Source organism: Bombina bombina, chromosome 3 (genome assembly GCF_027579735.1).
Source record: "Bombina bombina isolate aBomBom1 chromosome 3, aBomBom1.pri, whole genome shotgun sequence".
Classification (NCBI taxonomy): domain Eukaryota; kingdom Metazoa; phylum Chordata; class Amphibia; order Anura; family Bombinatoridae; genus Bombina; species Bombina bombina.
The window spans coordinates 279,793,781-279,820,156 of record NC_069501.1 but is presented as its reverse complement, the minus strand read 5'-3'; the positions used below and the strand labels follow the sequence as shown (position 1 = coordinate 279,820,156).

The 26,376-nt window shown below is 41.4% G+C and overlaps 1 protein-coding gene across 1 annotated transcript in view; it reads right to left on the bottom strand.

Moving 5' to 3' along the window:
• Positions 1-25,031, bottom strand: part of FKBP6 (FKBP prolyl isomerase family member 6 (inactive)) — a 163,158-nt gene extending 138,127 nt beyond the window's left edge. Inside the window, exons 1-2 of the mRNA XM_053706316.1 lie at positions 24,896-25,031; positions 14,161-14,278 (exon numbers count right to left, since the gene is read on the bottom strand). Coding sequence (XP_053562291.1) covers positions 14,161-14,278; positions 24,896-24,967 — 190 coding nt within the window. The 5' untranslated portion in view covers positions 24,968-25,031. The remainder of the gene's footprint in view (positions 1-14,160; positions 14,279-24,895) is intronic.
• Positions 25,032-26,376: the final 1,345 nt, after the last annotated feature.

Here is a 26,376-nt window from a genome sequence, read left to right as displayed (position 1 = left end):
AGCCACAGCCCTAGTGGAATGAGCCGTAATTCGATTAGGACTGCTGTCCAGCAGTCTCATATGCAAAACGGATGATACTCTTCAGCCAAAAAGAAAGAGAGGTAGCCATAGCTTTTTGGCCCCTACGTTTCCCAGAAAAAAACAACGAACAAGGAAGACGATTGACGAAAATCCTTAGTTGCCTGTAAGTAAAACTTCAAAGCACGGACCACGTCCAAATTATGTAACAGACGCTCCTTCTTAGAAGAAGGATTAGGAAACAAGGAAGGAACAACTTTCCTGATTAATATTTTTATTTGAAACAACCTTAGGAAGAAAACCAGGTTTGGTTCGTAACACCACCTTATCCAAATGGAAAATAAGATAAGGAGAATCACATTGTAATGCCGAAAGCTCAGATACTCTTCGAGCAGAAGAAATAGCAACCAAAAATAAAACTTTCCAAGATAATAACTTAATATCTATGGAATGCATAGGTTCAAACAGAACCCCTTGAAGAACTTTAAGAACTAAATTCAAACTCCAAGGAGGAGCAATTGGTCTAAATACAGGCCTGATTCTAGTCAGAGCCTGACAAAACGATTGGACATCTGGAACATCAGCCAGATGCTTGTGTAACAAAATAGACAAAGCAGAAATCTGTCCTTTTCAGGAACTTGCTGACAACCCTTTCTCCAATCCTTCTTGGAGAAAAGACAAAATCCTGGGAATCCTAACCCTACTCCATGAGTAGCCCTTGGATTCACACCAATAAAGATAGTTAAGCCATACTTATGGTAAATTTTCCTAGTAACAGGCTTACGTGCCTGAATCAAAGTATCTATGACCGAATCAGAAAACCCTTGCTTAGATAAAATTAAGCGTTCAATCTCCAAGCAGTCAGCTGCAGAGAAACTAGATTCGGATGATGGAAGGGTCCCTGAATGAGAAGGTCTTTCCTCAATGGAAGCTTCCACGGTGACTGAGATGACATGCCCACCAGATCGGCACACCAAATCCTGCGATGCCATGTAGGAGCGATGAGGATCACTGATGCCCTCTCCTGTTTGACTCGAGCAATCACCCGGGGAAGGAAAGCAAATGGAGGGAACACATAAGCTAGGCTGAAAGACCAAGGCACTGCCAAGGCATCTATCAACTCGGCCTGGGGATCCCTGGACCTGGACCCATATCTCGGAAGCTTGGCATTCTGACGAGACGACATGAGTTCCAACTCCGGCCTGCCCGATTTGAGAATCAGGTTGGAAAATACCTCCGGATGGAGTTCCCATTCTCCCGGATGAAATGTCTGTCTGCTCAGAAAATCCGCTTCCCAGTTTTCCACTCCTGGGATGTGAATCGCCAACAGATAACAAGAGTGAGACTCCGCCCACTGTATTATCTTGGCTACTTCTGTTATCGCTAAGGAACTCCTTGTTCCTCCCTGATGATTGATGTAAGCTACAGTCGTAATGTTGTCCGACTGGAATCTGATGAATTGGGCCGAAGCCAACTGAGGCCAAGCCCGGAGCGCATTGAATATTGCTCTCAACTCTAGGATATTGATGGGAAGTAGAGACTCTGCCCAAGTCCATACACCCTGAGCCCTCAGGTAGTTCCAGACTGCTCCCCATCCTATCAGGCTGGCGTCCGTTGTCACTATCACCCATGAGGGTCTGCGGAAACATGTCCCCTGGGATAGATGATCCAGCGACAACTACCATAGAAGAGAGTCCCTTGTCTCCTGATCTAGATTTATTTGAGGAGACAAATTTGTATAATCTCCATTCCACTGTCTGAGCATGCTCAGTTGCAGAGGTCTGAGATGAAACCGAGCAAACATAATGATGTCCATTGCCGCTACCAGCAATCCAATTACCTCCATGCACTGAGCCACTGACAGCCGAGGATTGGTCTGAAGGGCTCGGCATGTGTTCAAAATCTTTAATTTTCTGACCTCTGTCAAAAAGATTTTCATGGATAGGGAGTCTATTAGAATTCCCAAGAAATGAACCCTTGTCTGTGGAACTAGCGAACTCTTTTCCAGATTTACCTTCCACCCATGAGTCCTCAGGAAGGAGAGAACAATGTCGGTATGAGACTTTGCTAGCTGATAAGACGATGCCTAGATCAGAATATCATCCAAATAAGGCGCCACTGCAATGCCCTGCGGTCTTAGGACCGCCAGCAGAGACCCCAGAACCTTTGTGAAAATTCTGGGTGCCGTGGCCAGACTGAAAGGAAGAGCCACGAACTGAAAATGTTTGTCCAGAAAGGCAAACCTCAGGAACTTGTGATGTTCTCTGTGGATAGGAAAATGAAGATATGCATCCTTTAGATCCACGGTAGTCATAAATTGACCCTCCTGGATCAATAGAAGAATGGTACGAAGAGTTTCCATTTTGAAGGATAGAACTCTGAGAAACTTGTTTAGACTTTTGAAGTCTAAAATAGGTCGTAACGTTCCCTCTTTTTTTGGGAACTACTAAGAGATTTGAATAAAACCCCTGTCCCTGTATTGGAATGGGACATATTACTCCCATGGAAGAGAGGTCTCCGACACAGCGTAAGAACGCCTCTCTTTTTATCTGGTCTGCAGATAATCGAGAAAGAAGAAACCTTCCTCTGGGGGAAGAGTTTCTGTACTCCAACTGATATCCCTGAGACACAATTTCTAGTGTCCAGGGGTCCTGAACATCTCTTATCCAAGCCTGGACGACGAGAGAGAAAAAGAAAAAGAAAAAGAGAGAGAAAAAGAAAAAGAGAGAGAAAAAGAAAAAGAGAGAGAAAAAGAAAAAGAGAGAGAAAAAGAAAAAGAGAGAGAAAAAGAAAAAGAGAGAGAAAAAGAAAAAGAGAAAAAGAAAAAGAGAGAGAAAAAGAAAAAGAGAGAGAGAAAAAGAGAGAAAAAGAGAGAGAGAAAGAGAGAAAAAGAGAAAAAGAGAGAGAGAGAGAGAGAAAAAGAGAGAAAGAGAGAAAGAGAGAAAGAGAGAAAAAGAGAGAAAAAGAGAGAGAGAAAAAGAGAGAGAGAGAAAGAGAGAGAAAAAAAGAGAGAGAAAAAAAGAGAGAGAAAAAAAGAGAGAGAAAAAAAGAGAGAGAAAAAAAGAGAGAAAAAAAGAGAGAGAAAGAGAGAAAGAGAGAGAGAGAGAGAGAGAGAGAGACTGCCCCCTACCAGATTCGATCCCGGATCGGGGCCAACCCTTCATGCTGACTTGGAATCAGCAGTAGGCTTCTTGGATTATTTATCCTTGTTCCAAGACTGGTTGGGTCTCCAAGTGGACTTGGTTTGTGAATAGTTCCCTTCCTGTTTAGAGGAAGGGGGAACTCCCTTGAAATTTCGAAAGGAACAAAAATTACTCTGTAGACCTCTCTGTTTGGACTTTTTATCCTGAGGGAGGAGATGACCCTTGCCTCCTGTGATGTCAGAAATGATTTCCTTCAAGTCAGGCCCGAACAGGGTCTTCCCCTTGTAAAGAATAGCCAAAAGCTTAGACTTGGATGACACATCCGCAGACCAAGACTTCAGCCATAAGGACCTACGTGCTAAGATGGCAAAGCCGCCAATTAAGTAATCTTCAGAGAAGCATCCGTTATAAACAGGTTAGCTAACTTAAGAGCTTTAATCCTATCCTGTATCTCTTCCAAAGGAGTCTCAGTCTTAAGAGACTCTTCCAGAGCATCAAACCAATAAGCAGCCGCACTGGTGACTGTAACAATGCAAGCCCCTGGTTGCAATAGGAATCCCTGGTGCACGTAAATCTTCTTAAGGAGACCCTCTAACTTCTTATCCATAGGGTCCTTGAAAGCACTACTATGCTCGATAGGAATAGTAGTTCTTTTGGCCAGGGTAGAGATAGCTCCCTCTACTTTAGGGACCATCTGCCAAGAATCCCTAATAGCGTCAGCTACAGTATACATCTTTTTAAAAACGGGAGAAGGAGAGAAAGGAATGCCTTGTCTCTCCCACTCTTTTGCAATAATCTCCGAAGTCCTTTTTGGAACTGGAAAGACATCTGAATAAGACAGAACTTCCAAGTATCTATCCAATTTACTCAATTTCTGGAGGAACCACTATTGAATCTCAATCATCCAGAGTAACCAACACCTCCCTCAGTAATAAGCGGAGGTGTTCAAGCTTAAACCTGAAAGAAACCACTTCAGAATCAGTCAGGGGCAAAGCACTTCCTGAGTCAGAAAGTTCACCTTCGCATAGGACCTCCGTACCCTCCAACTCCGAACCCCGGGAACTTCCGCAATCGCCATACTAGTATCAGAGGCTGCATTGCCCACATAATTGTCCCTTCTTGTACGCTTGCCATGCGATATGGGAAGGGTAGATAACGCATCAGAAAGAGTAGCGGACATCACTGCAGCTATGTCCTTTAACGTAAATGCAGCAGAAACTGGCAAAATACATGGTCCCGCTTGAGCAGGCTTGGTGAGAAAGCTGCGGCATACTCTGCATCTCGTCTGTAGACTCTTGAGAAGCATCCGCCTTAGGCAAAGATTTGTCAAAAAAAAAATTGGTCTCTATAGTGTAAAGCCCTCTCAATGCATGAAGGGCAAAAAGGAACAGGAGGTTCCACAGTGACATCCAAACACATGGAACATGTTACAGTCTGAATATCATCTGAATCCATAACAGAAAAGCAAGTAAAAAATAGGTCTTGTCCCTTTAAATTATAAAGTTTCACAATTTATGGCTAAAATGTACAGTGCAGAACAGTACAAACTAAATACTTGTCAGTAGATATGATCCTGACAAAATACTGTGCCTTTAATAAATGAACCGTCAAACAATCTGTTTTGTTTTTAGTGCAAATAAGCTAGACGATTTCTAACATGTAATCAAGCAGCACCTCGCCTCAACAGCTCTGCTGAGGCGCCTACCCGCCCCCACGGTCCACCGACCACTCTTAGGCACAAGTCCGGATCGATCCTACAACGCCCAAGACCGCCTGCTTACCTCCAACCATGCAGTCGTGGCATCACTAGCGATAGCTCTAACAGACAGTCGGGCTTTCCGGAAGTAAATGTACGCTGCACGGCTATTTTCCAGGCCCCAGCGTGCCAAAGGAAGCCCCGCCCTTCGTGGGCGTCACCTAAGCCGTCCTTGAAAGAACGCCATAGCCCTGCATAGTTTTAGCCAGCCGTAACAGACGTGTTTGTCGCAACTAAAAAGTCTGATAAAGTGCCACAAAAAAACACCCAGCCATGAAACCGGAGACTCCGGTAACATGTCCCCAGCGTCTGTCCCCAGTACATCTTAGGTAGTGACCTGTAGGGAGCCCTCACAGTAAGAATCCATCATATAAAGTTCAGACTTGACGGTACATGTGAAAATATTAAACTATAGTGTTTATTGACATGCCACATGACAATCCCACACTCTGTTACCAGGAAAGCCCTTCCCAGAAAGCCTATGTTTTCCCCAACAGATAAAAGTACAGCCATTTCTGAGATAGCAAGTGGCCCAGAAAATAAAGACTGCACTTACCTCTATGCTGAGCGACAGCATGACACGTCTCACAGGATCAAGAGGTCTTCTCCCTCCTGTAGTTCTGTGGACACAGAAAGGCCTTAGTTAATATCTGCTAAGACCATCATCACCAGAAGGGCAGCACTAATATGGGAGGTGCAGTGAGGATTAAGTCCCACCAGTTCCCATTGCTTTAAAGCCACCTGTAGCTCTACTCTAGAGGCTGACAAGGAATATGGCTACACCCTATAGTAAAATAGCACTCACTGGTACCATTTTAAAAATAATAAACTCTTGATTGAAGAATCTAAACTAACATCACACTTTACCTCTTCCTATCACTAACACAGGCAAAGAGAATGACTGGAGTGGGAGGGAAGGGAGGAGCTATATATCCAGCTCTGCTGTGGTGCTCTTTGCCTCCTCCTGCTGACCAGGAGGCGTAGTCCCACAAGGATGAAATCCGTGGACTCATTATGTCTTTAAAAAGAAATTATTGTGTGCAGACCACAGCTTAAGCACACATTCAGCCTTTGGCGGACTTTTAAAAGAAAAAGAGCCTATGTGCCCAACAGGACCAAAGCCTGCGTGTAACTGTCCCAAATTATCCCCTGAAACAAGGACCAACTTGCCATCTTCTAACTGCTAAAAGCCACCATTACTCTTACTAAAGAGATTGATGGACACAGAATAGCCCCAATCCTTGATTGCAGGGAAAAGTACCCTTTAAAGCAGTGATTTTTAACCTTTTTTTTGCCGTGGCACACTTTTTTACATTAAAAAATCCTGTGGCACACATTGTAGCCTAATACAGCATATATATATACACATACACACACATACTGTATGTATTGTGCTGTTATGCCATACCTCCTACAAACTACCCCTGCACTGGGAGTAAAAAAACAAGCAAAGTTTAAAAAATATGTCACACTGTTGTCAGTCTGCCGTGGCACACCTGAGGATCTGCCACGGCACACTGGTTGAAAAACACTGCTTTAAAGGATTAAAAATCTTCAGACACCATCTTTGCACATCCTCCCGCGCTAGAGGCAAAGAGAATGACTGGAGATTATGGGTAAGGGAAGTGACACTTAACAGCTCTGCTGGGGTGATCTTTGCCTCCTCCTGCTGGTTTGAGTTGAATATATCCCACTAGTAATTGGAATGAATTTGTGGACTCTCCATGCCATAGGAAAGAAAGCACAATTTGCCAAGATAAATAAAGCAATAGCAGACAAAATAGATAACGGATATAGATTGTAACGGATGACATGCACACATTGTAAGTTCCCTAAACATATCAATGCTAGGACCAATCATATGACTCAGTTTGCAATAAAGAGAGCAGCCCTTTCCTATGAAACAACAGTTAATGGGCCAGATTACAAGTGGAGCGCTAAATACAGCTTTTGTGAAAGCGATATTTGCCCTCCACTGAGTAATATCACCCCACTCCCAGCAACTTTACCCCCAAAATACTGCCTAGTACAGTTATTTTATTAAAAAATAAAAATGCTACAATTTTTTTTTTTTTTTGCAAAGCTTTTTTTGAAGAAAAAATATAACATTACATAGGCCAAAAACATGAGAGTCTTTGGTATCTCGTGAGGTTCCATAAGGCCAGAGGACCACAGAAGCCTCTTGTGGTGAAATAGTGTCCTCATCTGCCCGAAGGCAGAAACTGTCTCTGAGTCAATTATCAAGGCCAATGTAGCTTATGTCCATTTTGCAATAGTTTTAACTTTTCTTTTCCTTTCAATATTTGAACAGTAAACTTTGGATTATCAAATTTAATAAATTCAATCCACATCTTTCGCAGTCTATATTTCTATGATAAGGGTGGAGGGGGGGTGGAAGCAGGGGGGGAGGGGTAGGGTTTCATCTTGTTGGAAAGGGGTAGGGAGGGGGGGGTGGTAAGAAGGGAAGGGGAGATCGGTGTAAGGAAAGGGCTCTGATAAAGGACATGAGCTGCCGCAGGCGGAGGGGAGGGGGAAGGTCAGTGTAAGAGGCTAATGATCTCATTAGCAGTAGCGGGCGGAATATACTGAGTGCGGGAGGGTATAGTTAGGGAGGGGTATCTCTCCATGTTAGGGACATATATTCGTATAGGTCTAGTCTCCCTATCTTGGTGTAGTGGTATCTCTCGAGTTGTAGTTGTGTGGTTACCAGATTTTCCCAATCTAGTAGGGAAGGTACGGTCTCTGTTTTCCAGTTTTTAGTAATCAGGGCCTTAGCGCTATTTAGCATTATGATAAATAGGGTCATGTTGTGTTGGCTGTTGAATTTCGGGAGGTCTAAACAGAGTAAGATTGATGCGGTCGGGTGGATGGAAAGTTGAAGCTTTTTGTTAATCTCAGCAAACACCCCTCCCCAGAAGTCTTTTATCTTGTGACAGTTCCACCATACATGCAGCATAGTGCCCTCCTCCCCGCAGCCCCTCCAGCACCTCCCTGACGCGTTGGGGTATATCCTTTTAATTCTGTGGGGGGTCATATACCATCTGCTTAGAAATTTATATTAGGTTTCTTGAGTTCTAGCCGAAATTGAGCATTTTTTTTGCTATGTCGAAGACTTTGTGCCATGATTTGGGGTCATATTCCTGTCCTAACTCCCCGTGCTATCCCTGCACGTATGTAGGGAGATTGTGGAGGCCGCGACAATGTAATAGTTCGTAAAGTCGTGAAATCAGGTGTTTTGCTGGGATGGCCATGGTGCAGAGATTCTCGAAAGATGTGAGTGGTCTAAGAATAGATGTTTTGTGTCTGTGTGTTGTTACATAGTGTGAGAGTTGGGCACAGCGGAACCAGGATGTGAAAAGGTCCTGGTCCCATTCTCTGAGTTCTTGTTGCGTTTTGAGCTTATTGTTAGAAAGAGCATTGTATATCGATAATTTGCTTAAGGGTAAGGTGCGCTTAAGTTGCTCTGTGGGTATTTGGATGTGTGGGGCTGGGTTGCCTCTAAATCGGGGTGAGAGGAGAGATAGGTGACGAGATATGGGCCTGGGTAGCTGCTATATGGTCCCATGTCAACATGGTCTCCTTGAGAAGTGGGTATGATTGTAAGTGTATAGGGCGATGTTTCTGAGGAATCCACGCTAAGGATCCAACGTTATAACATTGGAGGATATCAAAGTCCAGCCCTATCTACGCCTTATGCGCTAGATTTTGGCTCCACTCTATTATGCGCTGTAATGAGATAGCCTGACTATATGTATGTAGGTTGGGGAGGCCTGTGCCCCCAATTGAACGGGATCTGTATAAGGTATTTTTGTTTATTCTAGGTTTAATTCCCTGCCATACATAGTCCTCCATCGCTTTTTGAATATTATGAATGTGTGGAGTGGCTGATGTCATTGGGATAGTTTGTAGGATGTATAAGATGCGAGGTAGAATGTTAATTTTAATTATGCTAATCCTACCTATCCACGAGAAGGATTTTTTCCGCCAACCAGAAAGGTCTGTGATTATTTCAACTTTAATTGTTTTATAGTTGGATTCTATAGTTTCCAACAGGGTCGGTCTGATAATGATTCCCAAATATAGGAGTTCTTTGTGTACAACTCTAAGTGGACAGGTGCTGGCTATAAGGTTGAAGTTTTCATCTGATTCATTGATATTGAGGAGCTCAGATTTATTGAGATTCAAGTGGAAATTGGATACAGTACCGTACAACTCCATTTCCTTCAGTACTTCTGGTAAAGAGTGCAAAGTGTTTGTGAGTGTAAGTAAAATGTTGTCTGCGTACATGGCAAGTTTATATTCTGTGTTGTGTACTTTAAGACCTGTGATAGAGGGGTTCGCTCTTATTCTGCTAGCAGCTAGGGGTTCTATTGATATAGCGAAAAGAACAGGGGAGAGGGGACAACCCTGCCTCGTTCCGTTCGTAATTGGAAAGGAATCTGACAGGACTCCATTCACATATATTCTTGCATTTGGTGTGGAGTATAGCGACAAGATCCACTTCACAAGGCCCGGACCAAAATTCATTCTCTTAAGGGTAGAAAGCATGAATGACCAGTTGACCCGGTCAAACGCCTTCTCCGCGTCTGTCGAAAGGAGGGTGAGTGGGATGTGAAATCAGTTGTATGACTTTAATTGTATTATCCCTTGCTTCTCTGTGCGGGATGAAGCCTGTTTGGTCGGTTGAGATTAGTTGTGGGAGGAATTTATTAATTCTATTCGCGATTAACTTAGCTAGGATTCTAATATCGGAGTTTAACAGGGAAATTGGGCGGAAATTTTCCGGTTTTAAGGGGGGTTTACCGGGTTTGGGCAGTACCACTATGTGTGCCTCTAGCCTTGGAGCTTGGGAGGGAGGCTGTGCCTAAAATAGCGTTAAATATTCCAAGCAGATGGGGGGCAAGTATGTGAGCAAATTTTTTATAATATTTGGAACTTAGGCAGTCTGGGCCTGGGCTCTTACCCGTTGGAAGGTCTTTCATAATTTGTAGAATTTCGGTAAGTTTAAAGGGTTCATCTAGTGAGTCCTTTTCTTCATCTGAAAGAGATGGTAACACAACCCTCGGGAAATAGGCTTGTGTTTGAGGTAGGTCATCCTCATAGTTCTGCAGGTTAGCCGATCCACTTTGGGTCAGGGCTATGTTATAGAGGGTCTTATAGTATTTTCTAAAGGTGTCTGCTATGCTTTTCGCATCATAATGTGTGGTATTTCTGGGGTCCCTAATCTCATGGATATATGTTTTAAGTTTTCTGCGTGCCAAAGCCCTAGCCAGCAATTTGCCTGCCCTATCTCCCTGTTCGTAAAATACTTGTTTCATAAGGAGTGCCTTTTTTTGGTATTCTTCACCCAGGTGTGTCTTCAGTGCTATTCTAGTTTGTGTTAGTTCTGCTAGGAGGGTTGTGTTTGTGGGGCTGGTATTATGCTGTTGTTCTAAGCAGGAGATCGAGGTCAGCAAAGAGTGGAGTCTTTCTCTTTTGATTCTATTTTGTCTAGCTCTTATCTTTATGAATTCCCCTCGTATTATGCATTTATGCGCTTCCCAGGTGGTAGTTAGTGGGAGTGTGTCCGTCAGGTTTAGTTGGACGTATTCTAGGAGTGTTTCAGTGAGCCCTGCAACTATAGTGGGGTTGTCCAACAGTGTGTCATCTAGTTTCCACACAAAGGGGGGAATTGGGAATTCTGGCCAATGAATCGTACAGGAGACTGGGGCATGTGATATTTTGTATAGTGCAATCCGAAATAGTAGTAAGGCCCGTTGTGTCTGAGTATATGTAATCTATCCTGGTGTATTTATTATGTGGATGGGAATAAAAGTGAAGTGTTTGGATGCGTTATTCGCCAGACATCATATACCACCACATCTCTCAGAGATTGTGATACCATTTTAAAGGTCTTGGGTACAACGCTGGAGGAGCCGTCTGAGGTATCAAGGTGAGGGTCTATGGGAACATTGAAGTCCCCTCCAAGGAAGAGGATTCCTTTCTGGAATTCCAGGATTTTTTGTGTTATGCGTTTGAGGAAGGCAGCTTGTGCCGTGTTTGGGACATATATGTTGACGAGTGTTACTGGCCTGTTATGTAAGAGGCCTAATACCATGATATAGCGGCCTTCAGGATCTTTTTCAATCTGTGTGAGATTGAAGGGGATCTTCCTGTGAAACATAACTCCTACTCCTCCTTTTTTAGCCGGGCCCGACGCAAAGTAAGCCTGAGTGTAGTGTTTTTGGAACCATTTAGGTTCATGTCCCTTTCTGAAGTGTGTGTCTTGGAGGAAGACAATGTCTCCTCTCATTTTTTGTAGGTCATGGAGTACTACTGATCTTTTACTTGGGCTGTTCATTCCCTTTACATTAAATGTGATCAGTTTTAACCCGTAGGATTGGGAGTATTTTTTGCGTGCTTTCATTGTGTTAGATACAGACACTTGACAGGAAGAGAGTGTGTAATTGGTATTGGGTGTTAGGGTGGATAGGGTCTGGCAGGGTTATATTTTGCAGTATATCGGTAATGCTATGAAGTGGTATCTACTGACTAGTTCAGTGAGGGAATGGGGGGGTCTTATCTCCGCCCGCAGCAGCCAAACCTATTGGGGGGTAAATCCTTGTAAGACTGGAAAACAAAGACGTCAAACTAATATATCAATTCAAAAATAAATAATATAACAACAAACAGTAAGTTCACTAGGGGTAGTGACCCTAGTTCATTGCCTATGAGGTTTTATCTTTGTGTAAGGATATAGATTTAGTGGGTGTGTATGTGTAGGAGTGCAGCCGTAGCAATTTGTATAGTGTAAGTATGGGTAAGTGTAGTGTATGAGGTGTGTCAGTTGTTCTAGCCTGGTATGATGAAATGGGGTCTATATTTGCACGCACCTCTCTCCTCCACTGATTCCCTAGGTGTTGGGATGTGGATTGCAGTATTGAGTGTGGTGGAAATGTTGAGTCATGGCTTTCAGTAACATCAGTAACTTTATAGGTAAGTAAGTTATAAACAGTACAACATAAAACAATTAACCAACAGTCACTCCACTTATCTGGATAGTGAGGGAGGTGTTCATCTCAGATCCCCTGGGAGCCAAGGAACGTGTCCAAACAATAATAGTCACCCCTGATGAGTTTAGTGTAACTCTGAATCAAGCAAGTCTGTGGGACCAAGGCATCTCCATCTATCAATCATGATGGAGCCGCTATTCCTCTAAGTGTGTAAATTTTTCCAATCACATTGGGGCATGTGTTGTTGAATCTTCTGCTACAATTGTAGTGTTTGGTAAGTGCTCCAGCATTGGAGGAAGTTTGATTGACAGGCCCAAATTCTTGTTGAATGATGGTAGGTCATCTAAAGAGCGAAACACTGTGGTGGTGTTATTTTTCGTGGCTACGATGCTCGTTGGAAAGCCCCATCTGTAGGGTATATTATTCTCTCTCAGTACCACAGTGATAAATTTCAGGTCCTTTCTTTTTTGTAGAGTAGCTGGACATATATCTGAGTATACCTGCACCTCTATCCTTGCATGCGTGAGGGGTGTTTTATTTCTTGCTCCCTTGAGTATTTCTTCCTTATCCCTAAAGGATAGTAGTTTCACTATCACGTCTCTTGGCGGTGCTTTGGCTGGTGGTCTCGGGCGTAGAGCACGATGGGCCCTTTCAATAGGGATTTCTGGGGCTGATGGGGTGTCTTTTGCTATCCGGAAGAGGCTCTGCAGGTGCCCTTGCAAGGCATCAGGAGAGATGGATTCAGGGATTCCCCGGATCCGCAGGTTGTTCCTGCAGCTCCTATTTTCTAAGTCCTCTATTCTCTCCATTAGGTTTTGTAGCATGTCAGCGTGCATTTGTGTGTTATCTGATTGTACACGCATCTCTGACTGTTGGGATTCTTGTTTTTCTTCAATTTTTGAGACTCTGTGTTCTAGTACTGTGATGTCTTTCTTAATTTCACTAAACATATCTTTTACTTCCTGCATAGCCTCTCTGATATCCTCTTTAGAGGCAAAATATTTAAGATCACTCTTGGTAACATGCTGTGTTGTGTCTGAGTTCCACATAGATACCTGGGTTTCCACTCCCTGTCTATGTTTATAGCTCAGCTCTATTCTGTCAGTTTCAGTGTTGGTGTTTACACTGTTATGCTTAGTGTTCTACGTGTCCCCAATTTCATACAAGACTCTCTTTCTTATTCACCCCTCCAGCATACATGCGCTTATGAAACTGTTCTTCCTCTGCTTGATAGTAAGGGTAATTTCCGGTTTTATAACTATGCCCTGACTTGGACAGTATCTACTACTGTCTATGTTTTCTTTTTAAGTGAGTGCCCCTTTATTTACTAAGAAAGGCTCACCTTTAATTTATATCTCCTCAAGACATTGAGTCCGGTTTTGCCTGCGTGTCTGCTGTGTGCACCGGGAGCTCTCTCTGATTGCGGGCGTGTGTTGGTGGCGGTTCAGGGCTCAATCAGGTGCTAGGTGCTTCCTATAACAAGTTGCAGCTCTTGTTGTCCCCTTCGTCCTACCACCTCCTTTTTTTAGTGATCGCTGCTTAAGCCTGTGATGCGACCGGCGAGTTAGTTTAGTTCCGGCGTCTTTGTGCTGTCAGGCCCAGTGGCGCAGTTATAGCGTTTGTATGGCTGCTCTCGTAGCATGATTACTCTTATTTACACTTCCCAAAATGTTTTGCAAGGGGTGGTGGAGGGTTTCCCCTGGCTGCTACGGCTGAGTTTGGATTGATCTGTTATATTAGTTGCCCATTATAATCGGCAAATGAACTTAGGTCTCCGGAGCTATGTCTTCACGCAGCCATATTCCTGTGCGGCCAAGCTCCGCCCCCACAATTTTTATTTTTTAATAAAATATACTACACTGTATTTTGGGGGCATTTGGGGGCACATTTATAAAATTAACCAGAGATCTGAGCAAGCTTGCGGTAGCAATAACCAGCCACTTGTAATGGCTGATCATTTATCACGCTCCAGCAAAAGTAATCTAGCCCAATGTGTTTTAAATTTAATTTAAAATTTATTTTTAGTACAAATGAATTATTCCCTAAAACAACAATCTACAAAACTAAACTGAATCACCCATCCATAATCTATGGGAGTTTTTTTCACAGCTAGAAAAGTAAATGGGTTATTGAACACCCTATTTAAGGGACTATTTATATCTAATTCAGTAAAAGCAGTGATAATAACAAACAAAAATAATTATATTAAAAAACATTTAAAAAAAAAAAAAAAGAAAGGATACATAAATACCAATGACTGTAGAATTGCAGGGTACGTTCTCTCCATGTCCAGATCGGATTACTTCCTTCAGAACCCCTCGATCACCAGACACATCTTTCATATGCTTTGCTAATTGCTGATATGCTGACTAGAGAGAGAGAGAGAGTAATGAATAAGAAAATTATTAGCGCCTTCACCTTTATCTAAAGTGAAGTTTAACTAGCAACAAGTATTGCATGAACTACAATTCACAGCATCCCCTGAAATTTGACATGCAGCTGCAAATTTGAACAATATACAGAACTTTGAGAACTTTTCAAGTTTCTATTAAAGCTACCTTACAAAAAATAAAGTTTGGTTGGTTAATTTAAATAAATTATTTAGTTGGTGTGCAACTATATCAGAAGTAATACAGTAGGTTAATTAAATAACATTGCAGTCATTTTACTAGACTAATATCATCATACACCTTTAAAAGGATATAAAGGTTGAATTATAAATGCACTATATTGCAGTGCTTTTCAAATTCAATTCATTTAATTTTCATTAAAAACATGCTTCAGTGATAATTTTTAAAGTGCACATAACCTACTGCTGATGCAATAGAAATATTAGCACATGCTCTATATTAAAGCTCTGCTGGCTACATCAGGAGAGTCTGTAAGATCCCACTTAACAATAACTGTTAGCAGTAACAGAGGACCTAGTGATGTTATTGTTCACATTCATTGTAAGGTGCTCAGTGAATGTTTCAAATGCAGCATTGTTCTCTCATTGCTGCCTAGGTAAGAGACAGAATCTCTGTCTTAACCCCTGAACTGCGTACCCCCCCCCCCCCAGAGAATTATAGCAGTGGTTATCTGTTGCATTATTAAACATCATTGAAGTGTGTAAAGGGACATGAAACCTAATTGCTTTCTTTCATGATTCAGACAAAGCATATGATTTTAAACAACTTTCCAATTTACTTCTAGTATCTAATTTGCTTTGTTCTCTTGCTATCCTTTGTTACAGAGGATACCTAGGTAGGCTCAGGAGCTGCTAATTGTTGGCGGCTGCATATTTTATATGTTCAGCCTCCAATTAGCAAATAGCACACAGGTGCTAAGCATGCCTAGCTATGCTTTTCAACAAAGGATGCCTAAATAATTAACCAAATTAGATAATAAAAGTAAATTGGAAAGTTGTTTAAAATGGTATGGTCTATCTGAATCATGAAAGAACAAAAAATAAGTTTCCAGTCCCTTTAAGCAAGGTTTGGTTGAAGTTGTTAGCAAAGGTCTATAAGGTGGGCTGAAATGCTGGCTAATAAACAGGAATATGCTGTGCAAGGTATTTTGTAATGTTATTGGTTTAAGTGTTTTGTAGGGCACATTTGACTAGAAGCATTTCAGGGGCGCGATCCAATATAGGTCGTAGTTTTCGGCGCAAGCGAGGTAACCCGCGTCGCCCGCAGTTTCAGCTCGCAACTCGAGCTATCCAATATTCACCGCCGTCAGATGCTAAACTGGCGTAAGTCATGAAAACCGACGAGCAGCCAAAATGTGCGCAAATACACCTTTTAGTCGTCGCAAGTACTTGCGCCTGTTTTTTGTTCACGTAAAGTCTCAATAAAGTGTAGTTTTATGCAAATTTCCCTACGACTCGTAAAAAATTACGCCAGTTCTAAGAGATGCGCCACGTAATGACGAGATTCAAAAATCATACTTAAACCCCTGCGCAGCCGCCATTTCTTTAGTGTGTTTGGTTGGTTCTTGGAGCTACAGCACACTACAGCGAGTAGAGAGATTAGTGGTAAGAGCAGTGAGAAAGGAGCATCATCAAAAGTTAGTTAGGTCGGATTGTTGGTTGGATTGTTAAGCCAGTACATTTACTTACACTTTTTTTCATATTGCACACATTTTGCATACACACATATACAAAATACACAACACTTTTTTTTGATAACACCCAACACTCTTTATTTATCTTTTACAGTTTGAAAGGCTGAGTGTCTGGTTGTGATTGTGTGTGATTGAAGTGGGAGTGAGTGTGAGTGTGTGAGTGTGTGTAGTGTGAGGATGTCAGGGAGAGATAGGGCTGGGGGGAGGAGGGAAGGGGAGTCGCAGGGAGAGGATTATGTACAGGAGGAGCAGCAGGGTCCCCGTCAGGGAGTGAGCGGAGTGGGGAGAGGGAGAGCCAGAAGGGAGGATGGGAGTGGGGTTGCCCAAAGGCCAGGCACACTGAGAAGAGGGATAGAGGGTGCACATGGGGATAGAAGGGGGGAGGAGGGAGAGGATAGGGAGGAACCCACACCAGGGACATCCCAGGGAGGGAGCCAGGCAGCCCAGGACGAGGAGCGTATGAGGTGTCCCAATTTCAGTTTTGCAGAAAACCTCGCTCTCGTCCAGGCTGTCCTGGAGAACCATAATGCCCTCTTTGGACAAGAGAAGGGCAAAGGAGTTGCCCGGAGGCGTAAGGATGCTTGGCAGAAGGTGGTGGATGCCGTCAACGGAGTGTCCCAACAGAGGAGGAATGTTGACGGGCTTAAGAAGCGATGGAATGATTGCAAGAGGAGGGTCAAGGAGAGGATGGGCCAGGAAGCAATCTCCCAGAGGGCAACTGGAGGTGGGCCTCACTATGAGGCAGAATACAATGAGTGGCAGGAGCTCATTCGTCGGTCCCTGAGCCTCACAGCAGTCCGTGGCCTTCCAGGGGCTCGTGACTCAGGGACTGCAACATCAGCACAGCATGCTGGTGAGTAACATCCCACACACTAGTATTATATGTATTTGTGTTATAACATCCTATATTGTCACACATTCATGTACACAATGAGGATCATGGTATTTTGATTACTAACAACTAAATATACAATGATATTTAACATTAAAGGGACATGAAACACAAAGATCTTATTTCATTATTCAGATAGAGAATATACTTTTAAACAACATCCATATTTACTTCCATTATCTATATTTAATTATTATTTTGAACATCTTAGTTTATTAAATATCAATGCACCTGTGTGAGGCAATCACACGAGGCATTGATGTACAACCACCAATCAGCAGCTTCTGAGCCTATCAATAAATGCATATCATCTAAGAATATCAAGATAATGAAGCATATTAGCTACTGGAGGTAAATTACAATATTTTTTGAATTCCATGCTTGTCTAGCTGAATCATTAAATAATCAATATGTTTTGCATGTCCATTTAATGTGACTTAACACATTGAAATTCATGATCTGAGGTAGAATAGTGAAATACTAACATGTCTCAGAGTAACACAGGCCACAAGCCACATGTAGACCTTTCAGTAAATGGACACCATAGTCATCACAACCATAGTGTCACTTAAAGAACACATTTTCTCCATCACTGACATGTACACAGAACTATTGTATGAAACACATACATGTATAATTAGCATATTACAAACCCTCATATCATAAATCTCAATGTGCACAAGCATGTTATAGAGTTAGACATGAGAATGTGGATAGGCCCTAGCATGTAAATTGTCTGCCCACATGGATAGATATGTGACTGTACTAATCACTCTCATCATTTGACTCCTTCACAGAACCTCCAGTCACCAGGGTGCCTATGCCCATGAATCCCCCAACACCGGTTATAAATATATGTCCACCACAACCACCGGTACAGAGACAACAGCAGGAGTATGCCAGGCATGAGATGTCTTGGACTGCGTCCATTGAACATCCCCATATCATGCCACCTGCATTAGAGGAGGATACCTGGCAGGACCCGTGGCAGGAGGAATATTCCTATGGCTTGGAGGGGGAGCCCCACCAGCCCCAAAGGGTAGATGTATTTTCCCCCCCCCAAGCATATCAGGGAACCACAGGAGTATACCAGCAGGCTGAGTGGATGCACACCAGCGGACATTGGGACTATCGGTCCATCCCCACATCTGGACCATCATCTTCAGCTGGAAGGGCTCCACCAACTGGAATACATCGCCCTGCACCTCCACCTCATATCCCTGTTGCTGCACCTCCTGCTGAGATATCTCTTCCTGCACGTCCAGCTGCTGTTTATGTTCCGGCACCTCCATCAGAGGTTATAGTTGCTGCACCTCCATCAGAGGTTATAGTTGCTGCACCTCCATCAGAGGTTATAGTTCCGGCACCTCCATCAGAGGTTATAGTTGCTGCACCTCCATCAGAGGTTATAGTTCCGGCACCTCCATCAGAGGTTATAGTTGCTGCACCTCCATCAGAGGTTATAGTTGCTGCACCTCCAGCTGAGGTTAATGTTCCGGCACCTCCAGCTGAGGAACACGTCATTGAAAGAGAGCATATTGTCCCTGCTGATGAAGAGCCCATGGATAATTTGACATCTGCCATGGGTGATGAATATATCTCACTACAGAGGAGGCAAACTGTGACCTGTGAGACTCTAACAGAAGCATGTCAGAATATGCAGAGGGAACAACACAGGTTCCATAGAAAACAACACCGTTTGCAACAGAGGTCGAATGAGCTGCAGAGGGACATGGCAGCATCGCTATCAGCTATGGTCCAAAATCAGAACCAAATGCTACGTGTAATCTCGGACATGCAAATCCAAAGTGACCAAAGATGGAGGGAACAGAATCAACTGTTGGGGTCTTTGGTGGAGCATTTCACCCAACAGCAGGACATGGCATCAAGTATCTCCTCTGTGACCAGCACTCCTAGTGTATCCACACAACCCAGGAGAGGCAGAAGACCCACACCAGGCCCCTCATCTAAGAGGCCTAAAAAAAAAAAAATATATTCAATTTCTTTGAAAATCTTGTCCTCTGTTATTTAATATCTAATTGTCATCCACATCCATGTGAGTTGTGTTTTAGTACAGTAATATTGTTAAAACATATAATAATACCTGTGTTGAAATGGACCAAAAAGGTATTATTATAATGTTTATGACATATTCATGCTCAATAAACAACATGACATGGTTGTGTCTCAACGGTACATATAGTAATATTAACTTCTAAGATGTACATCAAGGTTTCTCACATCCAATATAAATTTACATGTTGGTATATATAACTAATAATATATTTAAAGAATGTGTGAACATAAGGTATAAATATCCATTATCCTCATTCTTAATGATAGTGAACTAAACATGAATTAACCAAATTATAAATATACAGTAATTAGGGTTGTTAAAGGGACATTAAAGCAAATTTTCTGACTTCATGATTTTGAAGGTGAAGATAATTTCTAAATTATACTATATTTTCATTCTATTATTTCTGTAGCTTCATTCTATTGATATTGTTTGCTGTAAATAATATCAATATGTGTTTGGTAGCTGATGATTAGTAGCTGTATATAGATGCCTCCTGCAATTTCTTCACTGTGTGCATTTCTATGTCTTCATTAACGTATATCTAAATTAATAATGAAAATAGGTAATTGATGTCAATTATAAGGTTTGTTATAATTTATCTTCTCTATCCTTAATCATGAAACAATATGTTTGGGTATAGTGTCCCTTTAAGGGAAGGGGTTTGGGATGTAGTACTTTCACTTACATGCAGTGGAAATCCAAACCTTTACATTCTGCAAGACATGATATATACACATGCAATGGTTGGTGAGGTACTGTCAAACATCATAATACATGTGAATGTTACGGTTTACTGTAATTATGAATAAGTTACTTACAGGTGAAGTATTCCCGGATGACATAATCCCTCACTTCATTCCCCCTCAGTGTCCCCCTGTCCACATCCTCAAGTACAGGAACCAGCTGCTGCTGCTGCTCTGGGTCAATGTCCCCCAACAAACGTGTGTCCACAGCAATGTTGTGTAGAATACAGCAAGCATTGACAATGGAACACACTTTGTTGGGGTTATACTGTAGTGCTCCGCCTGTAACATCCAGACACCTGAACCTGGTTTTTAATAGGCCAAAGCTCCTTTCAATGACATTCCTTGTTCTTATGTGTGCCTCCTGGTACCTGAGTTGTGGCTCTGTAATGGGGTGCACCAAGGGGGTTAATAGCCATGGTCTGCAGCCGTACCCTGCGTCACCTGTCATGTAACATATGTGTTTGGATTACTACAGGTACATCATGTGCTTTAAAAAGGGTCACAACATGAATCACAGATAAAAGATACATTTCAGCAAAATATTAATGGAAGTAATCAGGATAGTTAATTAAAATTAAAAGGCCTATCTGAATAATGGAAGAGAGATTTATACTAGACTGTCCATTTATTAAGAACCTGCAATTGTGAGCAGCTTGATAATTAACTTTTATTAGATCATTTTCTCCATTCTATAGATAACTCGTGATGACAAGCATATTAGATATGCTCAATTGCCGCTGATTGGTGGCTGCACATTGAAGCCTCATATGATTGGCTCATATATGTGAATTATAATTTATAAAATAAATATATTTAAAGAATGAATAAAATGATATAAGAGTAGTGAATTATAATGCTGTTTAACATTGTATTCTCTATCTGACACATGAGATGACAATATGTGTTTAGTGTCCCTTTATTAGAAATATACAGACAGAATGAAGGTACTCACCAAGCAGCCATCCTCCCGAAAGTGTTCCATTTTCAAACATATTGAATAAGGAGGTCTGGCGCAGGATGTAGGAATCATGTGCACTCCCTGGGAAGCCTGCATACACATGTAAGAATTTCAGATTGGTATCGCAGACCATCTGGCAATTCAATGAGTGAAACCCTTTCCTGTTAATATAGAGGATTGTCTCCTCATGTGGGGCCACAATACGCACATGTGTGCAATCAATTGCCCCCATGACATTAGGAATACCCCCCAGTCGATAGAAGCCTTGTTTAAGACGGTTCCATTCCTGGGGGGTATGGGGGAAATGAATGTATCGTTGTGTCTGGTTATCTAGAGCAGTCAGAACCTCCCCTAGAATCCTGGAGAAGGTAGACTGCGCTAGGCCAGACACAAGCCCCTCTGTTGACTGGTATGAGCCAGTTGCCAGGAAGTGTACAACACACAACAGCTTCTGCATACCAGTCATAGCTCGGTTCCTATACGCTTGAGGGTCAATTTCATCCTTCAACACCTCATATAGGTTAATGAGGCTTGCAGATGTCAAGCGATATTTTTCCCTGACCTCCACTTCTGTCATCCCAAACAGGGTGACCCTAACCCTGTGTACCCTTGGTGCTCTTCCCCTCTGCTGATGCCTTCGTCTTATAGGCCCTGCTGGCCTATGGGCAGCTGCAGCAACAGCAGCATGGGGAGCACCAGGAACAGGGACAACAGCAGGAGGATCAGGGAGGGCAGCAGCAGCAGCTGGAGCAGGGACAGCTACAGCACCATGACCAGGGACCTCAGCAGCAGGGATACCATCCAAAACTGGGGCTTGTAGGGGTTCCAGCACCCCTTGTGCCCCACGACGCTGTCTCACTCTAAATGCTATATACTGCAAGGGAAACATGGTGGCTAATGAGGGTGTGCATTTGCAGGTGTTTTAAGGTTGCAGGTGAGGGGTTGTGCTGTTTGTGATTGGTTTGACACACTTGCAGGGGCAGGAATAATAAATGCTTTTAATAGGTTAACTATTTGTGAACAAGCTGCTGCTATGTATATTGTTAGGCATGCACTTGTTAGGCCTTCTGAGAGTTACGTTGGTTTCTAAGTCAGTGCAAGGGTACCTGCGCCTTCAATTTGTGGCGAGCTGAGAATGGCGTAGATTTAGAAAAATCTGCGCGCGTAAGTCCTTACGCCGTATATAGGATAGCAAATTGCGCGTGTTTTATATGTCAGTCTATGGGCCAAAAAACTACGGGCGACGCCAGAAATCTACGCGCGTAACTTCTAGCTTACGCCGTATATAGGATACCAAATCCGCGCAATTCTTGGCGTCGCCGGATTTTGCGGGCGACGATTTTTATCGGATCGACCCCCAGATGTGACTTTGTATGTCCCTTTAACGGGGTTCCCAATGTACTTGGAACAGATGTTCTCAATTTAACTAGACACCAAAAACAATGTGTACTGGGCAGAACAGCTATTAAAAAAAATATTACAATCAGGTCCTTTTTGGAGGGCTTTTACATTATACTGAAAATCTCATTTAAAAGCATAACATATATATATTAAGCACAATAATTAACTATATTTCCCAGTCTCCTGCCCTTATAATTAGACATCCCTGGCACTATGCAGCCTCAGAGCTAATCTACTTTTAATACTGCTCCTAACTATGCCCTAAGTTTCTCTCCCCTGTTAAATGCCACTTTCAGTCATTTATGGCAGTATCACAAATTAACCTCCTCCTTTGGAACAAGGGCCCTGGTCTCTCTCTACCATGCTGTTCTGTTCCATGCCACTGTCTTTGTACGGCCTCACTTATATAACAGTAGTGCAACATTTAAACGTGCAGTGGTGCTAAACAGGGAGGTGCAACTTCACATCATGTTCCCAATAAAATGCAAGGCATTTCCTATGGAAGTTGAATTTCGATTAGGCCGATCTGTGTCATTCTTTGCCTATGGTGGCACATGTCACTGTCATGCAGCTGTGCAGTCTGTGATTATTAGGATACATATCTAGTACTGGCTATAAATTACTATAACCTAGTGATAAAATATAGGTGGTGCAAGTTTTGAGAATTATAATTTTTGCAATTGACAGCAAATGTAAGCAGAAAAAGAGCATGTATTTATTTGTTGTACTTCTTTATAGCAACTGTCCTTTATTTTTAGAAAACAAAAGAATGTGACAAATGTTAGAGCGGCAAGAACAATGTGTGTGAGGATGTATAAGTTTAGTATCATGCCTTGTTTAGAGAATATGATTATACTTTATAGTAGTTACGCCCATATGCCCAGTTTTACGTCTTCACAGTGAATTAAAGGGACATAAACCCGAAAACATTTATTTCATGATTCAGATAGAGCATGTCATTTTAAACAACTTTCTAATTTACTTCTATTATCAAATTTTCTTAATTTGCTTGGTATCTTTATTTATTTGAAAAGCAAGAATGTAAGTTTAGATGCTGGCCCCTTTTTGGTGAACAACCTGGGTTGTTCTTGCTGATTGGTGGATAAATAAACAACTGCTGTCCAGCATACTGGACCAAAGATAGCTTAGATGCCTTCTTTTTCAAATAAAGACAGCAAGAGAACAAAGAAAAAATGATAATAGAAGTAAATTAGAAAGTTGCTTCAAATTGCATGCTCTATCTGAATCAAGAAATAAAAAATGTGGGTTCAGTGTCCCTTTAATTTGAAATAAAATATCAGATAAAATAACTGAGTAAACCTGTATGACTTTAATAAAAAATAGCATATGTAAATAGTATAATTTGTTTTCAATTAACAATTAACAGCCATAACACATGAAAATGTACTAAAGATTTTTCTTCGCCTCATCAAGATACCCTTTAAACGCTTCCTCAGAGGGGGTTTTGTGAAACGCGCGTCAGGGGTCCTAGGAGTAGCTCTGTCTCTCCTTGTTTCTTTTAACTTACTTACCGAGGTCATGTAAAATCAGGATCTGTTACTCATTTATGTTAGTCTCAGCCTAGCAGCTACAAAATATAGGAGTAATTCTAAAAAAGCCCTCGGATTGTAAGGGCTTGGTTTACCTTTTATAATAATTTGCTGGCTGACTATATTAGTATACTACTTTAACATCTTTATTAACCCTTGGTTGAAGTGTTTTTAATTCAGCTTATGCTGATGTATGAATGATTATTCCTAGTTATTTTAATAAAGATTATTAGTATGAATGGTATGGAATAATATCCTTTCTAATTTATATCAGTTTTGCAGAGTTTACTAATAATTATTTTCGTAGAGCCTAGCTCTTTTTCACTAAATTGTATACTTTTTTACAATTAGGTTCTAGTTGTTATTTGTTCTCAGTTGGGGCATCTGCGACAGGTTCAATTCTTATCACTACAAATATTTTGACTATATAATTTACATCTTATCACAGAGGAAAAAAATGTTTGTTAATAGAATTACCTACCTAACATAACTCTGCTTCCCCTACTATTTGTGTAACCTTAACACCCTTTAAATTTATGTTAATTATCTTGTTATAAATACAAAATAAGTAAATACAAACATCACATTATTTTTACAACAGTTTGCAGCAGGACACATTTTAAATAACTGTACTCATAACATAGAGAATTCTAACAGCACGTAAAAAAAAAAAAAACATTCTGGAATAGTGTATAGCGGAGTCTAGTCTTTTCACGTAAGGAAATACTACCAATAGGAATATAATATAGTGTATTTGCATGCACTACTGCAGATATCTGTCTAAAAATATGCTAAAGAGAAATATTGGGAGCATAAGGGCAAAGAACTGATAATTCCACTCTGGGTAAAAAAGACATAAATTAGTGTGGAGAATTGAAGGGACATATAAAATGCTTTGAGTGGGTGCATTGTGTTACCTTAATCTTAGGTTGGATAAACTTAGTTTACAGTCTCTGGACTATAAGTAATGGGTTAAATATTATGCACCTTCCTCTGAAATGCAGACAGTTGGAAGCTGTCAAACAATGGGAAAAAAATGTGTTTTCTGGTTAAATGAAAATATAAACTCGAATAAAAGACATATTTGTAGATGCATTATGTAAACTGGCTTTGGAAATGGGAACTGTATTTTGTAAAATAAACCACCAACATGTACCGTTACTGCCCTGAATACAGGAAGATGATAAGGTCATGTGATGATAGCTGAAGGACTATGGGAGATCCATGACTCCTTAGCAAACCCTCCAACAAGTACCTGAGGGGCTGGCAGAACAGATGTATGGCTGCTGATACCATTTCCCATTTCTTGACACTTGGGCATCTCCATTGCTGTTTCTCTTCCACTGGTTAGAGAACTCCACTAATCACAAACTGCAGTCTCACAGCGCTCCTGCTGAAACAAACCAATCAAATCACTTGCCTCTGCCTTATGACATATTGCTTTAGTTCCACTACTCCCAGAGGGTGCAACATTCTACACAGTGATTGGTAAGCAGAGCACAAGCTCATTTATATCTGTAAATGGCCACAACAAAGAAAACAGGAAACAAAAAAATTATACTAAGCTTTTCAAGAGGTATATCCTTGAACTGCACTTGATTTGCAAAACCATGTAAATTGTGCAAAGAAAATGACAGTGTTTTAAGCAATTGGAAAACATTTATTGTTCAATGCAGAATAAAGGATATGAGTTTAATGTTCCTTTAAATAAAATAGTAATCTCTGGATACTGTTTTCACAGACCAGTGAATTAAAAAACAAAAATCATAAAGTGCACTTACATGCATTTTCACTGCCCTTAAAGGGAGAGTCTAGTCAAAATTTAACTTTTATAATTCAGATAGGGCATGCAAATTTAAATAACTTTGTTCTCTTGGTATTCTTTGTTGAAAGCTTAACCTAGGTCGGCTCATATGCTAATTTATAAGCCCTTGAAGGCCGCCTCTTATCTCAGTGCATATTGACAGTTTTTCCCACCTAGACAGTGCTAGCTCATGTGTGCCATATACATAACATTGTGCTCACTCCTGTGCAGTTGTTTATGAGTAAGCACTGATTGGCTAAAATGCAAGTCTGTAAAAAGAACTGAAATAAGGGCACAGTCTGCAGAGGCTTAGATGCAAGGTAATCACAGAGGAAAGCGATGGAATATGTCATGTAGCACACAATGCATTACAATTCAGACTAAAGACCTGATGATCTATAGTTCTCTGGCTAGATTATCTAATAAGTAGCATCAGTACTGTAACGTCCCTCAAACAATTTTAGCTTGAGATCTGTTTATCTTCTTATGCAGGTTCTGAATTTAAAGGAGAGAAAAAAACATTGCAATATAATGCTAAAAAAATAAATAAGAATTTGAGTGATTTCTCTACATGCTGGCGAGTTTTAAATCATGTAATTGCATTGTATTTTTATTATGCATTAGTTGATTATGCAGTGCTAATGTATTTGTGGTATAGTCCGGTAATTAGTATCATATCTAAAATTCCCAATCATTTGTATTTTCTGACTCCACAACGTAAAATTAAATAAATTCCATCATAAAAAACGTTAACCTACCACTGCCTGCACTGATATCATGTGAGTATGCATGACTACCGGGGTTAGTGTTTCTGTTTTACCCATTGGTGTTTATGTGTGTGTATGTATGTGACTGTGTATGTATTTATGCATGTATGTATGTGTGTATGTTTGTAGAACCAGCAAATTACAGACCTTGTTACTATAGCATGG